The sequence below is a fragment of the Puntigrus tetrazona genome, chromosome 4 (assembly GCF_018831695.1).
Source record: "Puntigrus tetrazona isolate hp1 chromosome 4, ASM1883169v1, whole genome shotgun sequence".
Classification (NCBI taxonomy): Eukaryota; Metazoa; Chordata; class Actinopteri; order Cypriniformes; family Cyprinidae; genus Puntigrus; species Puntigrus tetrazona.
This window is the reverse complement of record NC_056702.1, coordinates 11,654,932-11,672,270: the sequence shown is the minus strand read 5'-3', so window position 1 is coordinate 11,672,270 and position 17,339 is coordinate 11,654,932. Positions and strand designations below refer to the sequence as shown.

Below are 17,339 nucleotides of genomic sequence, written 5' to 3'. Positions count from 1 at the left end.
ACAAAAGAACTATAATACGTAAGTGTTGACAAGACTCTTCGCCTAACACAGCACAGGTAGCTAGCTATATATATATATGTATATGTATATATGTGCGTGTGTGTGTGTATAGAAAGCATGTAGATCTAGTAAAATAGATCGTTTTCCAGTTAGGTCTTTTTTAATAATAAAAAAAATTAAAGAATAGAGGCTCTTTTTTCTTTTTAAAGAAAACAAGTGGTTTGAATAAAAAGAATGGAGAACGAAAGTGTTAGATATAACACACACACACACACACACACACACACACACACACACACACACACACACACACACACATCTGTATATATGTGTGTATGGCCAATGACACCTTATACATTTGTCCGGTCTACTGTCCCCACTCGAAAAAGCTGACTTGCATTGAGAATAAGTCTTTCTGCGTGCTGTTCTTTATTTGTAGCATCAGTGAGCACGCCTTGTACCCTACAGTACTATTCATAAAATCTCTCCTCCGTCCTGTTAGCCCGAGTGCAGGAAGCGCAGCTGTTAAACGTCTAATAGACGTGACCTCACGTGCCGCACAGCAGACCCCTCCTTCCCCTCTGCAGCATGCGCTTGAATGAAAGCAGTGTGTTTCTCTTTAAATGCGGAGCGCCGTCCCATTGCCTCGTCACTCTGCGTTGCCATGGCGCTCTCCCCTGCACTGCGCAGGGCCTGTTGTCATGGCGACCGGCTGAGTGACAGCTGGGCCCCGGAGCTTTAGTCCGCTTAAGAGGCCGTGCTGCCGCGCGGCTTTACGCCCCGTCTGGGTGTCGGCGTCTTTCGGCGGCGTCCTTGCGCCCGTCCGCGGACGCAGATCTGTTCCGGGAAGCTTCGGGGAAGATCCGCGCCCGCTGCTAAAACGAGATGCGGGAAATAAATGCTGCGTCGTGTATCTCTGGGCGGTCTTCGCATCGGCGGAGCTCATCCGAGCGTCACGCGTCTCTCTTACGTGGCTTGTTGCTTGTTCCTGACATTACTCCTCAGCCGGGGTCAGCCCACCCCGGGCCTGCGGCAGAGGTTGTCATGGTTACCGGGCATCGTGCATCATCGTGATGTCAACAGCCGGTCCGTTAAAATGCCACCGGACCCGAAACGGCTGCTATAATCCCTCTAAACCTTCTCTAGCCCTAGATGGACACCGCTTTGCGCGGTTTCATGTCTGTGCGTGCGACGTTACTCTTTCTGTGCCCTATCTGTCGCCCCAGTCTCTCTCAACAGGTGTGTGTGTGTGTGTGTGTGTGTGTGTGTGTGTGTGTGTGAATTGTGTCTGTTCCATATTAAGCCGTCTCTGGAGTGGTGGGCTATGATTAGCACATGCATACCCATTACATTTAATTGGAGCTTCAATCACATCACCACACACACTGTCCTCTGTCTTTTCAGTCTCCCGTGCGTTTTCTCTCCGCGATCTTCTTTTTTTAAAAATATTTAGTCAATGCATTTGATATAACATGCTGTGTTGCGATTTTCTTTTCGTATTAAGGCTTTTATTTATGGCTTTTAAGCCTGTGCCGTTTAACTGCAAAACATTTATTTTTAATAATTTCAGATTCACAATTTATTTGAAGTTATTTAACAATTCGCATGACCGCCCAGTAATCGCTCCTCTTTATATAGAAGCAATAAAGGTTAGCGTGTGTCTCTCTTTAACTGTCCAATGTCATCAGTAAGTAATTATTATATTTTTACGTATCTTAAATGTTTTCTATTTCTTTTTCTCACTGTTTGAAGAGTATTGTTTTCAGATATTTTTTTTTCCTGTAACAAATTAATGCGCGTCGGTCTCAAGTGTCCGATGTGCATGATGAATAAATATTTAGTTTGTTTGTTTTTAATTATTCCAAGTGGTTACTTTATTTTAAGGTGTCTTTATTGCAGTAAAATTAGTACTGAATAATATTAATTAACTATATTTACCTGCTATGTGGTTTGGGTTAGGGTTACTTGCATGTAATTAATTATTACTGTAATAGTATCAGTCATTATGTATTTTGAATGAATGTCTCATTTCTGTTCACTACAATATATAATAATATAATAATAATATATAATAATATTATATATATATATATATTTATATATATATATATATATATATAAAAATAATAATATAGAATTATATATATATATATATATATATATATGTGTGTGTGTGTGTGTGTGTGTGTGTGTGTGTATATGTATATAATTGTAATGTATACTGTTTGAGTATGAGACAGTAGTGAGCTTACAGAGAGAGGCCGCTTGCTCTTCTGATTGCCTGGGATTTGTTTTAGTTGTAGTATTGTCATGTCTAGCGTGCGAACACAAAGTTGTATCGCGTTGGGACCGGCTAGGTGTTAAAGGTCAAGTGCATCGTTTCTGCGCTCGTCACCAAACAACGTTTTGACTTTTAGCTGTCAATGAATTTATAAATTTGAGAGCAGAAAGTGATCACCCAGGACGTTTATAAGATACACACCGACTTTTATCATTAACGATTACCATTAACTCGTGTGTGTGTGTGTGTGTGTGTGTGTGTGTGTGTGTGTGTGTGTGTGTGTGTGTGTGATGTGAAATAACGCTGCGCTTCAATGCTGTGATTGTGGGTAATCTGTCAAGCCCCTCTGTGCTTTCACACCTACTCGGACACCTTCTCCTTGTTTCCTTTCGACTCGCTTCCTATTTAAAGTCCTCCTCCTAGCCTTGCTGAGAGAGGCAGATGTTTTTTTTTTTTTTTTTTTTTTTTATTTCGTAAAGACACTAGTTTATTGTCACCGATGCTCAGGAAATCCCCCGGCTTTTCACCTGTCCTGTGTTGATAATCTTATCGCTAAAACCACACAGCAACGTAAAAGCATCAATAAAACCTGCTAATCATTTATCACTTGCCTGGAAGGGCCGTTTCTTCGTAAGAGCTCTTGTTCTCATTTGAGGCGCGCGCACACACACACACACACACACACACACACACACACACACACACACACAGCCAAAGGTCCGCCCCTCAGTTCACACACTTTCACTTTGACAGTTGGGCTGCAAAGCGCCAACTGAATCAGGAAGTGCGAGCGTGAGGTAGGGACAGACAGCACGAGGTGAATGTGACGAGACGGCCAGCAGGTACCGTTTCTCTTCGCTTGCAGTAAGACGTGATTGAGGAACGATTAAGTGGGAATAAAGCAAAAAGAGGAAAGCGCCGCGAATACGGAGCGGTTTCAGTTTAGCCGCACTGCTTGTGCCGTTTACGCTGCAGGCACCTTAAATTTATGGTAGGTTTACAACCAGTTTTATAGATAATACAGTTTAAGGACTACGGTGTGTGTGTGTGTATATATATAATATGTATGTGCTTGTTTTTTCTCTCATCTCGCTTGTTGAAAACAGCCCATGCTTTCTTCCTATGCACGAGTGTAGTAGTAATATGCAAATGACCCTGTAACTGTTGTTTATGTGAGTGCACCGATGTTAGGTTAAGCGTGTAATCTGTTTCTATCTTTTTGACCTTGACACTTTTTTTTTGTGTGTGTGTGCGTGTGTATGGAGGGAGGAGTTTTTTTTGTATTTATTTATACTGGTCCATCTCTTCTGCCAACGGAACTTGGCGTTAAGCTTTCTTTTGCAGCCAATTTTAAACGCTAAACGCTCCCGCCGTTTCTGGTTTTACTCTAAATCTCCTTCCATTCATTTCATTCGCTTGCTAATAACACGTGGAAGCCGGGGCTCTTTCGTTGGCCGTGTTTGCGCGGCCCAGATAGGGTTCAGGGTTTGCGACAGACTTCATTGTGAGATTACAGAGAAGTGCGATCCTGTTATTTCACTTTCCACAAGCCGCGTCCCGCCAGCTGAGGGCATGACAAGACACACACACACACACACACACAGACAGGCAGGCAGCAGGTCACTACCGAGGTCTGTCGTCTTCTGTGTCACGCTAAAATATGCTACAACACAATCGTTGATCCGTTGGTGCATAAACTTCTTGCAACCCAGCAAGCTTTGGTAATCTTCCATCTTCCTTTCCCTTTTGTTTCACTGCTGTCAAACCTGTTTTTTTTTTTTTTTTTTTGTGCTTAAACACGCCTTGTCGGACTTGTTCCTCATTCTGGCCTCTCTCTCTCTCTCTCTCTCTCTCTTATTTCCCCTGTGTGTGTTTGTATATGGAGCAGACCAGAATCTGTGGAGGCGAGCTCTGTGGTAGTTGAGAAGTCCAGCTACCCTCACCAGATTTACAGCAGCAGCTCCCACCACTCCCACGGCTACATCGGTCTGCCTTACGCCGTGAGTACCATCCTGACCCGCTTACTTTCCTCCTGGGTTGTCTGATCTAGCTTTCGCATTCACGCCGTTCTAACGCTTCCTTCCAGGACCACAATTATGGGGCGCGACCCCCACCCACCCCGCCGGCGTCCCCGCCTCCCTCGGTGCTGATCCGGCCGGGCGAGGGTTTGTTTGTGTCCGGGGGGCGGCCGGGCGAGAACTTGTTCGTGCCGGGCGGGCAGGACGAGGCGTCGCGTGGCACCACGCTCAGCACCTCGGAAGACGGCAGCTACGGTGCTGACATCACGCGCTGCATTTGCGGCTTCACCCACGACGACGGCTACATGATCTGCTGCGACAAGTGCAGGTGGGACCTCACACCTTCGTTCACGGCTGGGCTTCGAAAAACTGGCGAGCTGCTTGTCGGTCATAAGTTGGAGCTCATCTTGAGATGAGGCCTGGTTTAAAGGGATAGTTCACCCTCACAACACGAATGGAGATAGTTTTGACGAAATCAATCGGAGAGCTTTCTGACCCTGCGTGGACGGCAGCACAAACGAAATGTTGCCAGGCACTGAAACATAGTATCGATGAAACAGTCCTTGTGACGGCTGCGGCTCAAATTCGGAGCTTTTCCCAGAACGTGATCAGCATTTACGTTTAGGATAAAACGCACACATGCTGCATGTAAACAACACCGATTGCATTCAGTCAGAGAGCTTTCAGATTTCATCAAAAATATCTTATAGGTTTCGAACTACATGCGGGCGAGTAATTTTTGGGTGAACTATCCCTTGAAAAGAAGAATCGTGTGAAGTACAAGTGGTGGGTCCTAGACAAGAGTCAGACGTTAAGATGGCAAAGATGCCCTTATAAGTGATGTAGGTGAACAGTTTTTAATATTTAAAAAATAGTTTTTAAGCAGAAGAGACCTGTATCTCTAAAACCGTCTAAAAAGCCCCAGCTGTGCTTTTAGATGTGGGGTAAAAATGCGTGTCTTATAGTTAAATAGAGCACTTTAAATTCATCAAAAGCCGCAGTAAAGGTATTTATAATGCTACACAAGATTTCTGATTTCAAGTAAATAATATTATATTTGACTGATTTCTGAAGAATAGTAATGATGATTAAAAACCGTACTTTGGATCACAGGAATGAATTACATTTTAAAATGTATTAAGATAACAGCTATTTTAAATGATGATAAAATGTGAAAAATATAGCATTTTTATTGTACTCTTAATGGCAAAAAAGGAAACTTGATGGAAAATAAAAACAAAAAAAATGTTCCAAACTACTGTGTACTATTAAATATAAATTTTTGCAAAATATAGGTTTATATTTTGTTTAAAAAAAAAAAAAAAAAAAAACTAAGCAAAAAACATGTAGTAATAATAATAATAATTCTTGATAGTTCAGAGTCGTGTAATCTTAATATGTTGACCAGACCTAGTTTTAAATTCATTGAATAAAACATTTAGAGCTAATTTGTATATTGATAATGATTTATTGTTATGGTAATAGGCATACGTGTTCAGAAATGTCATGTTAATTAAGGTTTTTAATGTAATTGAATGGGTTTTTACAAAGAAAAAAAAATGTAGGTTGTAGCTTTGTCTGTTAAAATACTACAGTATTTTACTAAACGGTGGCTTTAATGTTTGCTGAGACAGGATCCCGTTCTTCGTTTCTGAGATTAGCGCTTTCTTGTGCATTATACATGCGTGCAGATGAAAACTTACAGTCAATTGAATGTTTTTGCGGAGCAGCATATGTCTAATCAGTTTTAACCGTTTTTAAATTTAAGCCATCTCTCTTCGCTCGTGCCTCTCTTTGTGCATTAGTGTGTGGCAGCACATAGACTGCATGGGGATCGACCGGCAGCACATTCCCGAGACCTACCTGTGTGAACGCTGTCAGCCACGCACCCTGGACCGAGAGCACGCCATCCTGCTGCAAACCAGGAAGAGAGAGAACATGTCTGGTGAGTTTTTTTCTTTCTTGTGCATATACACAAACAAACACACCTATAGACACGTTCAGCCTCTCCCAAAGAAACAATGCCACTGCTGCTTTTTCCCACAGTTCGGGCGCTGATAAGCATCTTTGAGAGTCTGTGGACTTCATGCTATAAAGGATCGTATGAGCTTTTGTATGACGTGAAATGTATATCTGACCCCCCTGTAATCTATGCTGGCGATTTTATAAGAAGCTCTCCTTGCAGTGTTGTCAAAACTTACTAGAGATTTCCTGAGATGTCTGCCTTTGCTGCCACCTGCTGGAGGTGCTTGGGCATCCCAGCTGCAGCTTGAGTCAGTGTCCAAGTGCGCTTTGAGGACAACAGTGTGTGTGTTCAGACTACAGTTACCTATTAGTTATGTTTGAAGGGGTTAGATCATGTTGTACTTTGATGCTCGAGCTCATGTAATCTGTGCATGGTTGCAGACGGGGACACCAGTGCTACAGAAAGCGGGGATGAGGTTCCACTAGAGTTGTACACGGCGTTTCAGCACACCCCCACCAGCATCACACTCACAACAGCACGTCTCGGCAACAAACAGGCTGATAAGAAACGAAAGAAGAGTGGAGAAAAGGAGCCCCCGGCTACAGCCAGGGCCAAGAAGGTCTGAATCGCACGTGACTTCAAAAATACATTTATGTGGAAACGATTTTGTGTATTTAAGTATTTAATTGAAGAAAAAAAAATCTTTTGTTGCGTTAAAAATGTCTTGCAGTGACTTTTGATCAGTGGAATGCGTTTTTTTTGTTTCGTATTGCTTTTTGTTTTATTTATAAATGTCATTTTATGGAACCAAAATCAGTTATTGCATAGGGCTGGGACGATACATCAATGCAGAATCGATCCTGAATCGTTTTCCGTGTTTGTTTTGTTTTTTGGTTTTTTTTTTCCGGAATGCATTGAGAGTCAATTCTGAGCATATATTTTAGCAGTAGATGGCGCTCTAATCTAGTTTATATCCTCAAACTCAAGCGCTTGTGTGTTCATCCGATGTTATTTCACCTCGGCTCACCTGAGATTAATGTACATACAGCCCACTGTAGTTTGCTTCAATCTTTGCAAATTTTATGAATGATTATTTTAGGTTCAGGTGTACACTATGGCTGTTTCCAAAGCATGCAGCGCCATCTGCTGTTCAAAACTAAGCTCAGAATCGATTACAGAGGAGTTGTGATGCGTTTGCATCAATGTATCGTCCAGTTTATCATCCAAGCCCTATTATTGCACAAGTTTTGATCTGATTTCTGCTTGTTTTCGTCTTTCAGTCATTCCGTGAAGGCTCTAGAAAATCATCTAGAGTAAAGGTGGGTACTCTGGGGCTGTCCAAATCTCCCCAAATAAATAACTCTTCCTACGTGTTACCCGCATGCTTACGCTGCTTGTTTTCCATCCCGTGTCCTCAGGGCTCAGCTCCCGAGTGTGAGCCGATAGATCCTCCCTCTCTTTGGGAGAATAAGATGAAGTCGTGGATGGAGCGCTATGAGGAAGCCAGCAGTAACCAGTACAGTGAAGAAGTGCGGATACTGCTAAGAGTAAAAGAAGCCAGAGATGGCAAAACGCTAGCCTACAACACACACACCGCAGCCTTCAAACCACCCGTAGAGGTATTAAACACTCACGTCTTCAGATTGCACCAGAATATTGGCCTGGTGTGGCTTTGTACGACGTGCTCATTGCGAGTTTTTCCTCCCAGAGTCACGTACAGAAGAACAAGCGCATTCTTAAGGCTGCTCGGGACTTGGCTGCCGATTCGCTCATAATCGAGTACAGAGGGAAGGTCATGCTGCGACAGCAATTTGAAGCCAATGGTTACTTCTTTAAGAGGTAAGTGGGAAAGACGCCTTGTGTTTTTGAGCGTTTGGTTGGGTGTCGTTGTTTATCACGTCGCTTTGTTCGCAGGCCGTACCCTTTTGTATTGTTCTACTCTAAGTTTGACGGTTTGGAAATGTGCGTGGACGCGCGGAGCTTCGGAAACGAGGCTCGATTCATTCGTCGCTCCTGCACACCTAATGCGGAGGTGCGGCACGTAATCGAGGATGGCATGCTGCATTTATACATTTACTCTCTGAGGTCCATCTCCAAGGGCAGTGAGATCACCATTGGCTTTGATTATGACTACGGTAGCTGGTAAGAACACGCATTTGGGCTGAGTATCACTGATCTAATTCTATCTGAAATTTATATTTTTGCTGTCAAATGAATGATTGCGATCAATCGCATCATATAGTGTGTGTGTGTGTGTTAAATAAGCATGTTCAGTCTAGTGCTTTCAAACGATTAATTGCGAAAAAATAAGTTCGACAGCATCGTTTGACAGCACTAGTCTAATCGGTCAACTTGACTCTTCTCACTATGTTTCCTGTTTCTCGTCTTTTTTGATAGTAAATATAAGGTGGACTGTGCGTGTGTGAAAGGCAATCAGGATTGCCCTGTGCTCAAACATAACTTGGAACCCACGGAGAATCTGGGCTCTAGCACGCGACGGCGCGGCCGCAAGGACAAAGAACCGTCGCGAGACGAGAGCGGACAGAACCAGAACCTCACGATGGACTGTGACGGGCCCAAGAGCAAATCTCTCAATGACGCCAAACAGAGAAAACTCTCCCCTCTCCGGCTCTCCATATCTAACAATCAGGTACGACACACCGAAACCAGTCTCCTACTCATCCACTGAAGTACCGTCTCACTTCACACAATTTAGTTAATTCTGATAAATAATTTAACTGGTTTTACGCAAGACTAACAGCGCAAATCTAGCTTGGTTTTAAATATTCGGGGGTTGGCTGAAAGTCTGGGTAAGGCTGTCCCTTCATCTACAAAGGTCGAAAAAACCCTTTGTTTGCATGTAAATATTATCCACGTATATTAATCTGTGCATGAATCTTTCTCCGTTGGATATTTTCAGTCATTCTAATAATCTGTTTACTCATCCACATTTCCTTCCTGGCCCTAATTACAGCGCCTGATCACCAGAAACACATTTCTGCATTATTTTGCTCATACGTCCCCTTATTTCATTGGTGGCCGGTGGCAGAATATTAAATCTTGCTTGTTTGGCGCGCTTTGAAAGTGTGCAAGAATCCTCCCTTGTAACTACCCCTCATTCAGGTGTCTTATATATATATATATATATATATATATATATATATATATATATATATATATATATATATATATATATATATATATATATATATATATATATATATCTATAGGAAGGGTTGTCAGCAATTCTGGCAGAGTTAGAACAGAGGACATTGTCTCTGATCGGTTTATTAGTTGCACTGATGCACAGATTCTCATAAGAACAATCTGGGCTGTCTGTGACCCAAGATCCCGGCCCGTATTGGCACCTCCCGCACTTTCTCTCCTCTGTAATACTCCTCTCCTGGTCTGTAGCCAGGCGATGATAAAGGCCCTCTCCCCCTCTTGCAGGATCCTGAGTTAATAGAGGATCTAGAAGAGAAAACCTCCGTTAGCAATGAAGTAGAGATGGAGTCAGAGGAGCAGATTGCAGAAAGGAGGAGGAAGATGGTAAGTGCGTCCAGGGGAACGACCACTTTGGCAATCACGGTCGCCATGGAAACGCTACTGCCCCGCCCCACCCCTGTCTCTCCCCCTCACCCCTCCCTCCTCGTTCTGGCTCCCGGTGTGTGTGTGGTGATTTGGGCAGCTCCCAGAATGCTCCACCGTTCCTTTCTTTCCCCTCCACCCCATCTGAACCTCCCGCTAATTCCGCTGCTGCCGCCACCGCTTCTCTGTTCCTGTCGCTGTGTAGTTTAACCTCCTGAAGGGTAGCGTGAGGGCACTCATCCTTGTTGCTTTTGTTTTTTCTTTCTCATACTTCATCTTTTATGGAGCCACTTTGGTTCTCCGTGAGGAAATGTTAAGAACTGGACTATGCTTCATCTGCGGCCGTTTCTCTCCTCTGTGTCATGACTAAATGTCAAGACCACGTTAGTAGTGAGAATATCGTGCTTAAATGAAAGAACCTGCTATAGCACTACACAGTGGTTTAATCTAAATAATAAGCATGGGACTGTGTAAATGTGGTGGCATTCTACTATATATGTATATATGATCCTCTGCCCAAAAACTATTTCCATTCTGAAGCACGTCTACGACCATTCACATCCAATCAGGACACTTGTTACTCTACCGTCTACTTTTTATATTCGGAATATGTAAGGGTGTAAATTACAGACTCAAACTCTTGACTTATTAAAAAAAGGTCATGTTACAATAACCCTAGTAAGGCTGTCTTGGTTTTGTAATATCTTTGGCAATTGCTCAAGATCAATCTTAAAGCGTGAAGTAGCTCTCTCACTTAACATGTACATGTTTCATGTGAATGTTTTGGTGTGGCTATTACTGTGTGTGTTTGTTTTTTTTTGCTTGCCGTGAAAGGCAGATGGAAAAATGTGTGAAAAACAGGCTCTGAACCCATTGCACTTCGAAAACGTTCCTCAATAAACACGGCGGAGACTGCTGGAATGTTTAGGAAAATAAAACTCACAACCGGCCCTGAAATGACTTACCGTTAACGGTACAGAAAAATAAAACTAACCGCAGATGTAAATGTTGTGGTTTTATTTGGATGGATACATTTCGGTGCATTATTATTGCTATTATTTCTCTGCTGCGTCAAGACAGACAGGCGATTCACAAACGGTTCCCCCGTACACACTGCACTTTAAACGAGCTTTTTTTTATGCATTTCTTTATTTACCAGATTACCGGAAAATAATCTAAAATAATCCTGAAAATGCTTTTGTTTACAAAAAAAATATAATTATAATAATAAAAGTAGAAGTAAAAATTAATTTTTTCAGACAGAGGGGGAAAGTTGTTTACATTAGCTCAACTGAATGTATATTGCGACGGACGCTTCCCATAGAGACCACTTTTTCCCATCAGTGCCGCCTTATTTTTATGCGTTTAGTCTTTTCAGTGCCAAGACTGGAGCATTGTCAAAACCGACACCTTTACGATGAAAGATATGTCCATTAATCACACGGTATGCCCGTACTGAAGCTCTAAACCCCAACCACACCACCCATACATCAAAGACTAGGCTGATTCGTATGAGTGTGTGCATGGGGGTGTGAGCGAACTAGAGGCCTGTGTGTGTTTAAACCCTGATGGCTGTCTCTTTCGGCACCATTCAGGGCAGCCCGGCAGAGGAGTCCCATCGTCACGGCGCAGGGGCTTCCTGCTGCAGAGCTCTGAGAAACAAGGAGGTAAACCTACCCCTTCATATCCTGAACAACCCCAACCCAACCCACCCCCCCGCCTGTTACTGTACAGGAGAACCCACACACTAACCCCACTGTACTGTGCTCACTGACCCCATGCTGAGACTGAAGTCCAGGCATGCAACCCTCAGTCGCTCAACATGGCCCACCTCAAGACACCCTTGTGTGGTATTTGTTGCCTTTCTTTTTTTGGTAGGACAAGAGAGAGTACAGAAACTCTCACACACATACATGCCGCCTCTCACACCTTGGGGGTGTCTTATGTTTCCTCTTGACTAGAAGAGAAGTGTCCCATTTCTCTCTTTTCCCGCCTTTGCTGCCGGCTATGGCCTGCTGATTGCGCTAAGTAGCTAGCTGGGTTCCCAACTGTCAGCCGGAAAATAGACTCAACCTTTCTCCGTTGTCTTCTTTGCTTCTTTCTGCCTGTCTATCATTCATGCAGACACGTGAAGAGAGGAAGATGGAGGCCATTCTGCAGGCATTTGCTCGTATGGAGAAAAGAGAAAAGCGGAGGGAGCAGGCGTTGGAAAGGATCGGCACCAAAGGGGAGGTTGGCGGACGCAGCGAGATCAAGGAAGAGCCTCCTGCTACACCAGAGGCCGAATCTCCTGCCCCGTTACAGGTGCGTAACCTAACAGGAGTGCGTTTATCACGTGCGTCTGATTCTGACTCGCTTGAAATGAGTCAAAAGACAAAGTATATAGTTACTGACTCGTATCTGAGCGTAAATAAAATGTGAACTGTTAATGCTGCATGCTTTTGTTTGATGAGAAACGTAAAGACAGTAAAGATTGTACATTTTTTAAATTAGTGATATTGCGGTGTATGTCGTAAAATAATATGCTTTCCAATGATTAATTTGAGATTAATTGAATCCAAATTAAAAGTGTTCACGTGATGTATGTACTGTGTGTATTTATATGCAAATACCCACACATACAGCATATATTAAAAAAAAAAAAAAAAGAAATATATATACATATACTGTATGTGTATTTACAAATGCATAATAAACTAAAATAGTACACACACACACGCATATATATATATATATATATGTGTATATATATATATATTATTATGTAAACGAACTTTAACATTAACATTTAAAAGAAAAGCATTAACTATGACCTTTCCCTCAATATTTTTTTTTATTTGCTGCTAATAGTAAGCTGGTTATTGGTTAGAAATAGGGATGTAGAATAAGGCATTAATATACGTGTAATTAATGGTAATACATAGTAAACACTGTAGTAATTTGCATGCTAATAAGCAACTGATAGGTGTGTAATCGCAAAATAAATTGTTACCAAAACTTTTATTTTGTAGATGATTACTTGCGTCTAATCATTTGGGAGCACTAATACATTGTTCATTGTTTGGACCTTTAGCCCTTGCTGGAGGTAGTGAAGGAGGAGCCTTGTCTGAAGCCAGCGAAGGTGAGCCGGAACAAACAGAGAAAGAGCTTCTCGCGGAACCGAACGCACATCGGACAGCAGAGGCGGCGAGCGCGAACGGTTAGCACCTGCTCCGACTTGCCACCCAGTTCCCCCGGTGAGACATTAGAGCCCTTAACAACAGAGACTAATGATGGAGAGACTCCTTTGGCCCCTGAGGCCGACGCTCCGCCGACACATGCCCCTGACACCAGCCCGCCCCACAGCGGATCGCCCTCCCCGGCCTGCCGCAGTGGACAGAAGTACCCCAAAACTAAAAAGGTAGAAAGCTTCACCAGTGGAATGCCTTACACAGCGGTTTGTTGTGCATTTTCCAACTCGCGTGTTCTCTTTTCCACCAGCACTTAGTGAGCGAGTGGATGGGTGTTGACAAACAGGAACGGTGTGCTTCGCGAACTCCGGAGCCGCCTCCTGAGAGGCCTTTGCGGATCAGTAGCGATCCCGAGGTCTTGGCCACGCAGTTAAACTCTCTACCGGGCATGGCCTGCAGTTCACACGTCTACAGCACACCTAAACACTACGTCCGCTTCTCATCTCCTTTTCTGGCCAACCGTAGCCCCAGCACGCTGGGAGTGCCCACGGGCCGGCGGCGCTCGAGGGAAATGCCTGAGACGCCAACTACCACTGGGTCCTGCAAGAAGGTAAAAATTTGTTTATTTTTGCCTCTCTCTGATAATAAAATGATTGTTCCCGTTTAGGCTAATAAGTTTCAGGTCTAACTCGATATGCTTTTGTGCAGCGCTGGCTAAAGCAAGCTTTAGAAGAGGAGGGCTCCACCAGCCCAGGTGGAGGTCGCCCTTCTCTGCTGATGCCTAGTGAGAGCCCTCTCAGCCCTTCTATAAACGGCGAGTCCTACAGCCCTCTACCCCTCAACGGCAGTTGCTCACTACCAGGTGGGTCAGCGGTCCATGTCCTTCTCCAAATTAATAATTTGAAGCTCGTCTAAAGCTGTGCTTAAACTTACTTGCTCCATCTGCTTGCAGAGTTGCCTACCCCGTTGAAGAAAAGACGCTTATGTTCACTCGATCCTTGTATGTCCGAGACTTCCACCCCTTACGGGTCTCCTTGTGCCACCCCGACCCGAACAGAGTCGACAGAAGCACCAGGCACGCCCCTTCTGCTTGCCACGCCACCTCGTTCAAGGCCAGAGGAACCCAGTACTGAGCCCACGACACCCTTGCAGATTCCCAGCCACCCTCTTCCACAAGAGGTAAGATCGTTGCCATAGACGTACCTGATATTTCACCAATTGAACATAATCAAATTGTGTTTAAATTAGTGCTGTAAAATCATTAACCGCATTCAAATTTACTATAATGTGCATCTGAAGGGGCAAAAATCTAAATGTTAAGGAAATCACCTTTAAAGTTGAAGTTTTGATATAATTACGGTTGGAAATTTATAAAAAAAAGAACATTCATAGAACATGATCTTCACCTAATGTCCTGATGATATTTGGCATAAAAGAAAAGTCGATCATTTTGATCCATACAATGTATTGTTGGCTATTGCTACAAATAAACCTGTGCTTCTTATAAAACTTCAAATGTTAATCCATAGAATTTGATGTTTGTGAGCGCAGTCTCTCTGAAGGGATTCATAAATATTTAAAACCTAATCCAGTAAACTTGAGCGAAATGTTTTGCCCAATATTTAATAAATTTTATCTCCAAAATATAAAGACTATGCAGTTCTGACACAAGAGGGCACTAGTACATTTGCTATTGGCCGAGCAGGGACGGTAGTCACCAGTGGTGATGGGCTTTAAATGATAGGTTGTTGATTTAAAGCATTATTTTGGCTAAAGGCAACAAAATGATCATGAAATATCTTTTGCTCACAGAGCGAGTCATCTATGGACAGCTCTCCAGATGGAAGCCGGAGGCCCAGTACACAAGACGTGAGTTCACTCCTTAAATACCCTGTACCTGCTACATAGTTTTATTGCATTAGCACATCTAACACATCCTGCTGTCCTTCGTCAGGTTGAGCGACCTCCTTCGCTGTTGGCATCTCCCAGCGTGAGAACTGCAGGCTCTGGAGCGACTCCACAGGAAACAACAAAATCTATGGTGTCTCTGAGTCCTCAGCCTTCCCACGCTGAGCCCCAGGACGTGGCAGTAGATGAAGTCATGGAGGCTGACGGTGGTGCTTCAGAAGCTGCCTCCGCGCCCGAGACACCGGCGTCCTCTTACCCTCCCTGGATGAAGAGTCCAGACCGAGGAGGCCTCTCGTTTTCCCCAGTGAACTCTAATCTGAGGGACCTCACCCCTTCTCACACCTTGGAGATGGGGGCGTACAGGCCGGATTCAGCCTCCGCTGGCCCCTTCAGTGAGGCGGCGCCCTTTTATTCCTGCAGTGAGGAGAGCAGCGGCGTGACCTTTACTCGCTCGTTGAGTGGCGATGGCACAGGGGAGGGAGGTGCTGCCAAGAACCCACAGAAGAAAAAGGTCTGTTAAAGCATCTGGCAGATGTATATATGTGCAATTTTCTTGTTAAAGGTGCCCTTGAAATGGGTGCTGCAAAAACAAAGGCATTTTAGTCCCGAAATGCACAGAACTACTGACTATAAACATTATTTTTATGTTATATGAACCTTGAAATTCATTGCCTGCTAAACTTAAATAGCTGAAATAAGGTTTATCAAAAAGGATGCGTGCCGTTTATTCGGCTTTGTTAGCTGACATCCCGTGTTTGTGTTGTTAGGTGTCTCTCTTGGAGTACAGGAAACGTCAGCGAGAGGCACGGCGAAGTGGTTCCAAGGGAGAGTGTAGCTCCCCTGTGTCCACAGTGCCACCAGTAGATGTTTTCCCAGTCGCAGTGGAAGTGGCCCCTGAGCCTCCTGTTCTCCCAGCAACACCAACCCCCAGGACCCCGCAGCACAGCGAGGAGCCAGACGGCCCGCCTCAGGGGGAGAGAGACGGAGAAGGGCAGTGGTACGACCCTAAAGTATATCTCCTTCCATGAGAATGAACTAGTCACACTTTAACAGCCTGACGTTTCTTTTAAAGGTTTGGATTGAAACTCTTATCGAGAAGTCAGGCTGCCGTTTTTCATATTTGTGGAGTTGTTTTGGACTTTTGGAAACCATGTATTTAAAACAGTATTTAAGCGTGTACAATTCTCTTTATATTTACAGGACATCTTCAACATCAGTAGAACAGGCCAGGGAGCGTAGCTACCACAGGGCCTTGTTGTTGAGTGACCATCGTAAGGATGCAGGTAAAACCATCCTGCAAACACCAGGGCATTTTCGATTGTGATTTCCACATTTATAGTGATATTTATTCAAACCACAAAATGGGACCAGACTAATGGAAGTCTTTTAAGTGCATCCAATAATACCGGAGCAATTCTGCTCCTAATGTCTCTAATTAAAGTCAGACCCTTGGTAAGATCTTCTAATCTTGATGTTAAAATACTCGCTTTCTCTCTTTTTCAGACAGTGGAGAGTCAGAGGGCGGCGACTCCCAGGTCAAGGATTGTCCTTCTCCCAAGAGCTGCAAGAGTCCCTCGACGCATGCAGTAAGAAGACCTTCCCACAATGTAATATTTGGTCTCGCAGGCGTGAGCTTCCTCGTCGTCATAAATCATTTCTCTTCCCTTTCACAGCCTTGTTCTCCAGCACCCCAGACGGCGCCTCGACCATCCAAGGAGGAAGATGGTGAAGCGCAGCCCCGTGGTCCTTCTCAGCCTCAGGCACTGTCCGTCCAGCCGCCCAGCACCAAGACTTCGAGCTCCAAACCAGCCACACTGACGCCCAGCAAGCTCCACTGCTCCTCGCAGAGTCACTACGCTGGACCCTCGCTCCTGCACTCTCCCAAAGCGCAACCCCAAGGCTCACCTTACCGCGGCCAGCGAGCCTTCCTGACAGCTCAGCCTCAGAACCAGCCTCAACCCCAGGCTACGTCCGGCCCGGCCACTTTCCCTCAGTACAACCCCAAAACGCCCCACCGCCGCCACCCCCTCCACCCCAGCTCCACCCACCTCGGCTTCCTACTTCCCGCTCAGCCTGCCGCCGCCGCCTCCGCTTCCTGCGTTCAAGCCAGCGTCGCCCTTTCCCCGGTTCCCAACCTCTCCTACAGACCCACCATGCGTTGCATTACCAGAGCAGCGCCGCCCCTCCCCGCCGCCCCCTCCTCCACCTCCCCACCCGCAACCCGGTCCCACCTTGCTGCACGTCAACCTGCAACCTCCTTCGATGCAGCAGCATCAACTTCTGCTGAGCTCTGCCCCGCCCCGCCTCCCCTCCCCCTCAGGCACAGAGTTCCCAGCAGCCTCCGCCCAATAGCGGCACTCTCCTGTCAATCAAACAAGGACCACACCCGCCCCTTCCGCCCCTCCCTC

General features: G+C 44.8%; 1 protein-coding gene across 1 annotated transcript in view; it reads left to right on the top strand.

Annotated features, from left to right (window-relative positions):
• The window catches only part of kmt2e (lysine (K)-specific methyltransferase 2E), a 30,393-nt gene that overhangs the window by 11,592 nt on the left and 1,462 nt on the right, over window positions 1–17,339 (top strand). Inside the window, 27 exon segments of the mRNA XM_043237602.1 lie at window positions 4,170–4,281; window positions 4,368–4,627; window positions 6,105–6,244; window positions 6,706–6,884; window positions 7,546–7,584; window positions 7,684–7,884; window positions 7,974–8,104; window positions 8,180–8,407; window positions 8,663–8,915; window positions 9,716–9,814; window positions 11,449–11,520; window positions 11,978–12,157; window positions 12,927–13,253; window positions 13,334–13,633; window positions 13,732–13,885; window positions 13,976–14,202; window positions 14,836–14,892; window positions 14,978–15,442; window positions 15,699–15,928; window positions 16,132–16,214; window positions 16,435–16,517; window positions 16,605–16,929; window positions 16,932–16,961; window positions 16,964–17,051; window positions 17,053–17,114; window positions 17,117–17,228; window positions 17,230–17,339. Of these exon segments, the coding sequence (XP_043093537.1) occupies window positions 4,170–4,281; window positions 4,368–4,627; window positions 6,105–6,244; window positions 6,706–6,884; window positions 7,546–7,584; window positions 7,684–7,884; window positions 7,974–8,104; window positions 8,180–8,407; window positions 8,663–8,915; window positions 9,716–9,814; window positions 11,449–11,520; window positions 11,978–12,157; window positions 12,927–13,253; window positions 13,334–13,633; window positions 13,732–13,885; window positions 13,976–14,202; window positions 14,836–14,892; window positions 14,978–15,442; window positions 15,699–15,928; window positions 16,132–16,214; window positions 16,435–16,517; window positions 16,605–16,929; window positions 16,932–16,961; window positions 16,964–17,051; window positions 17,053–17,114; window positions 17,117–17,228; window positions 17,230–17,339 (4,547 nt within the window).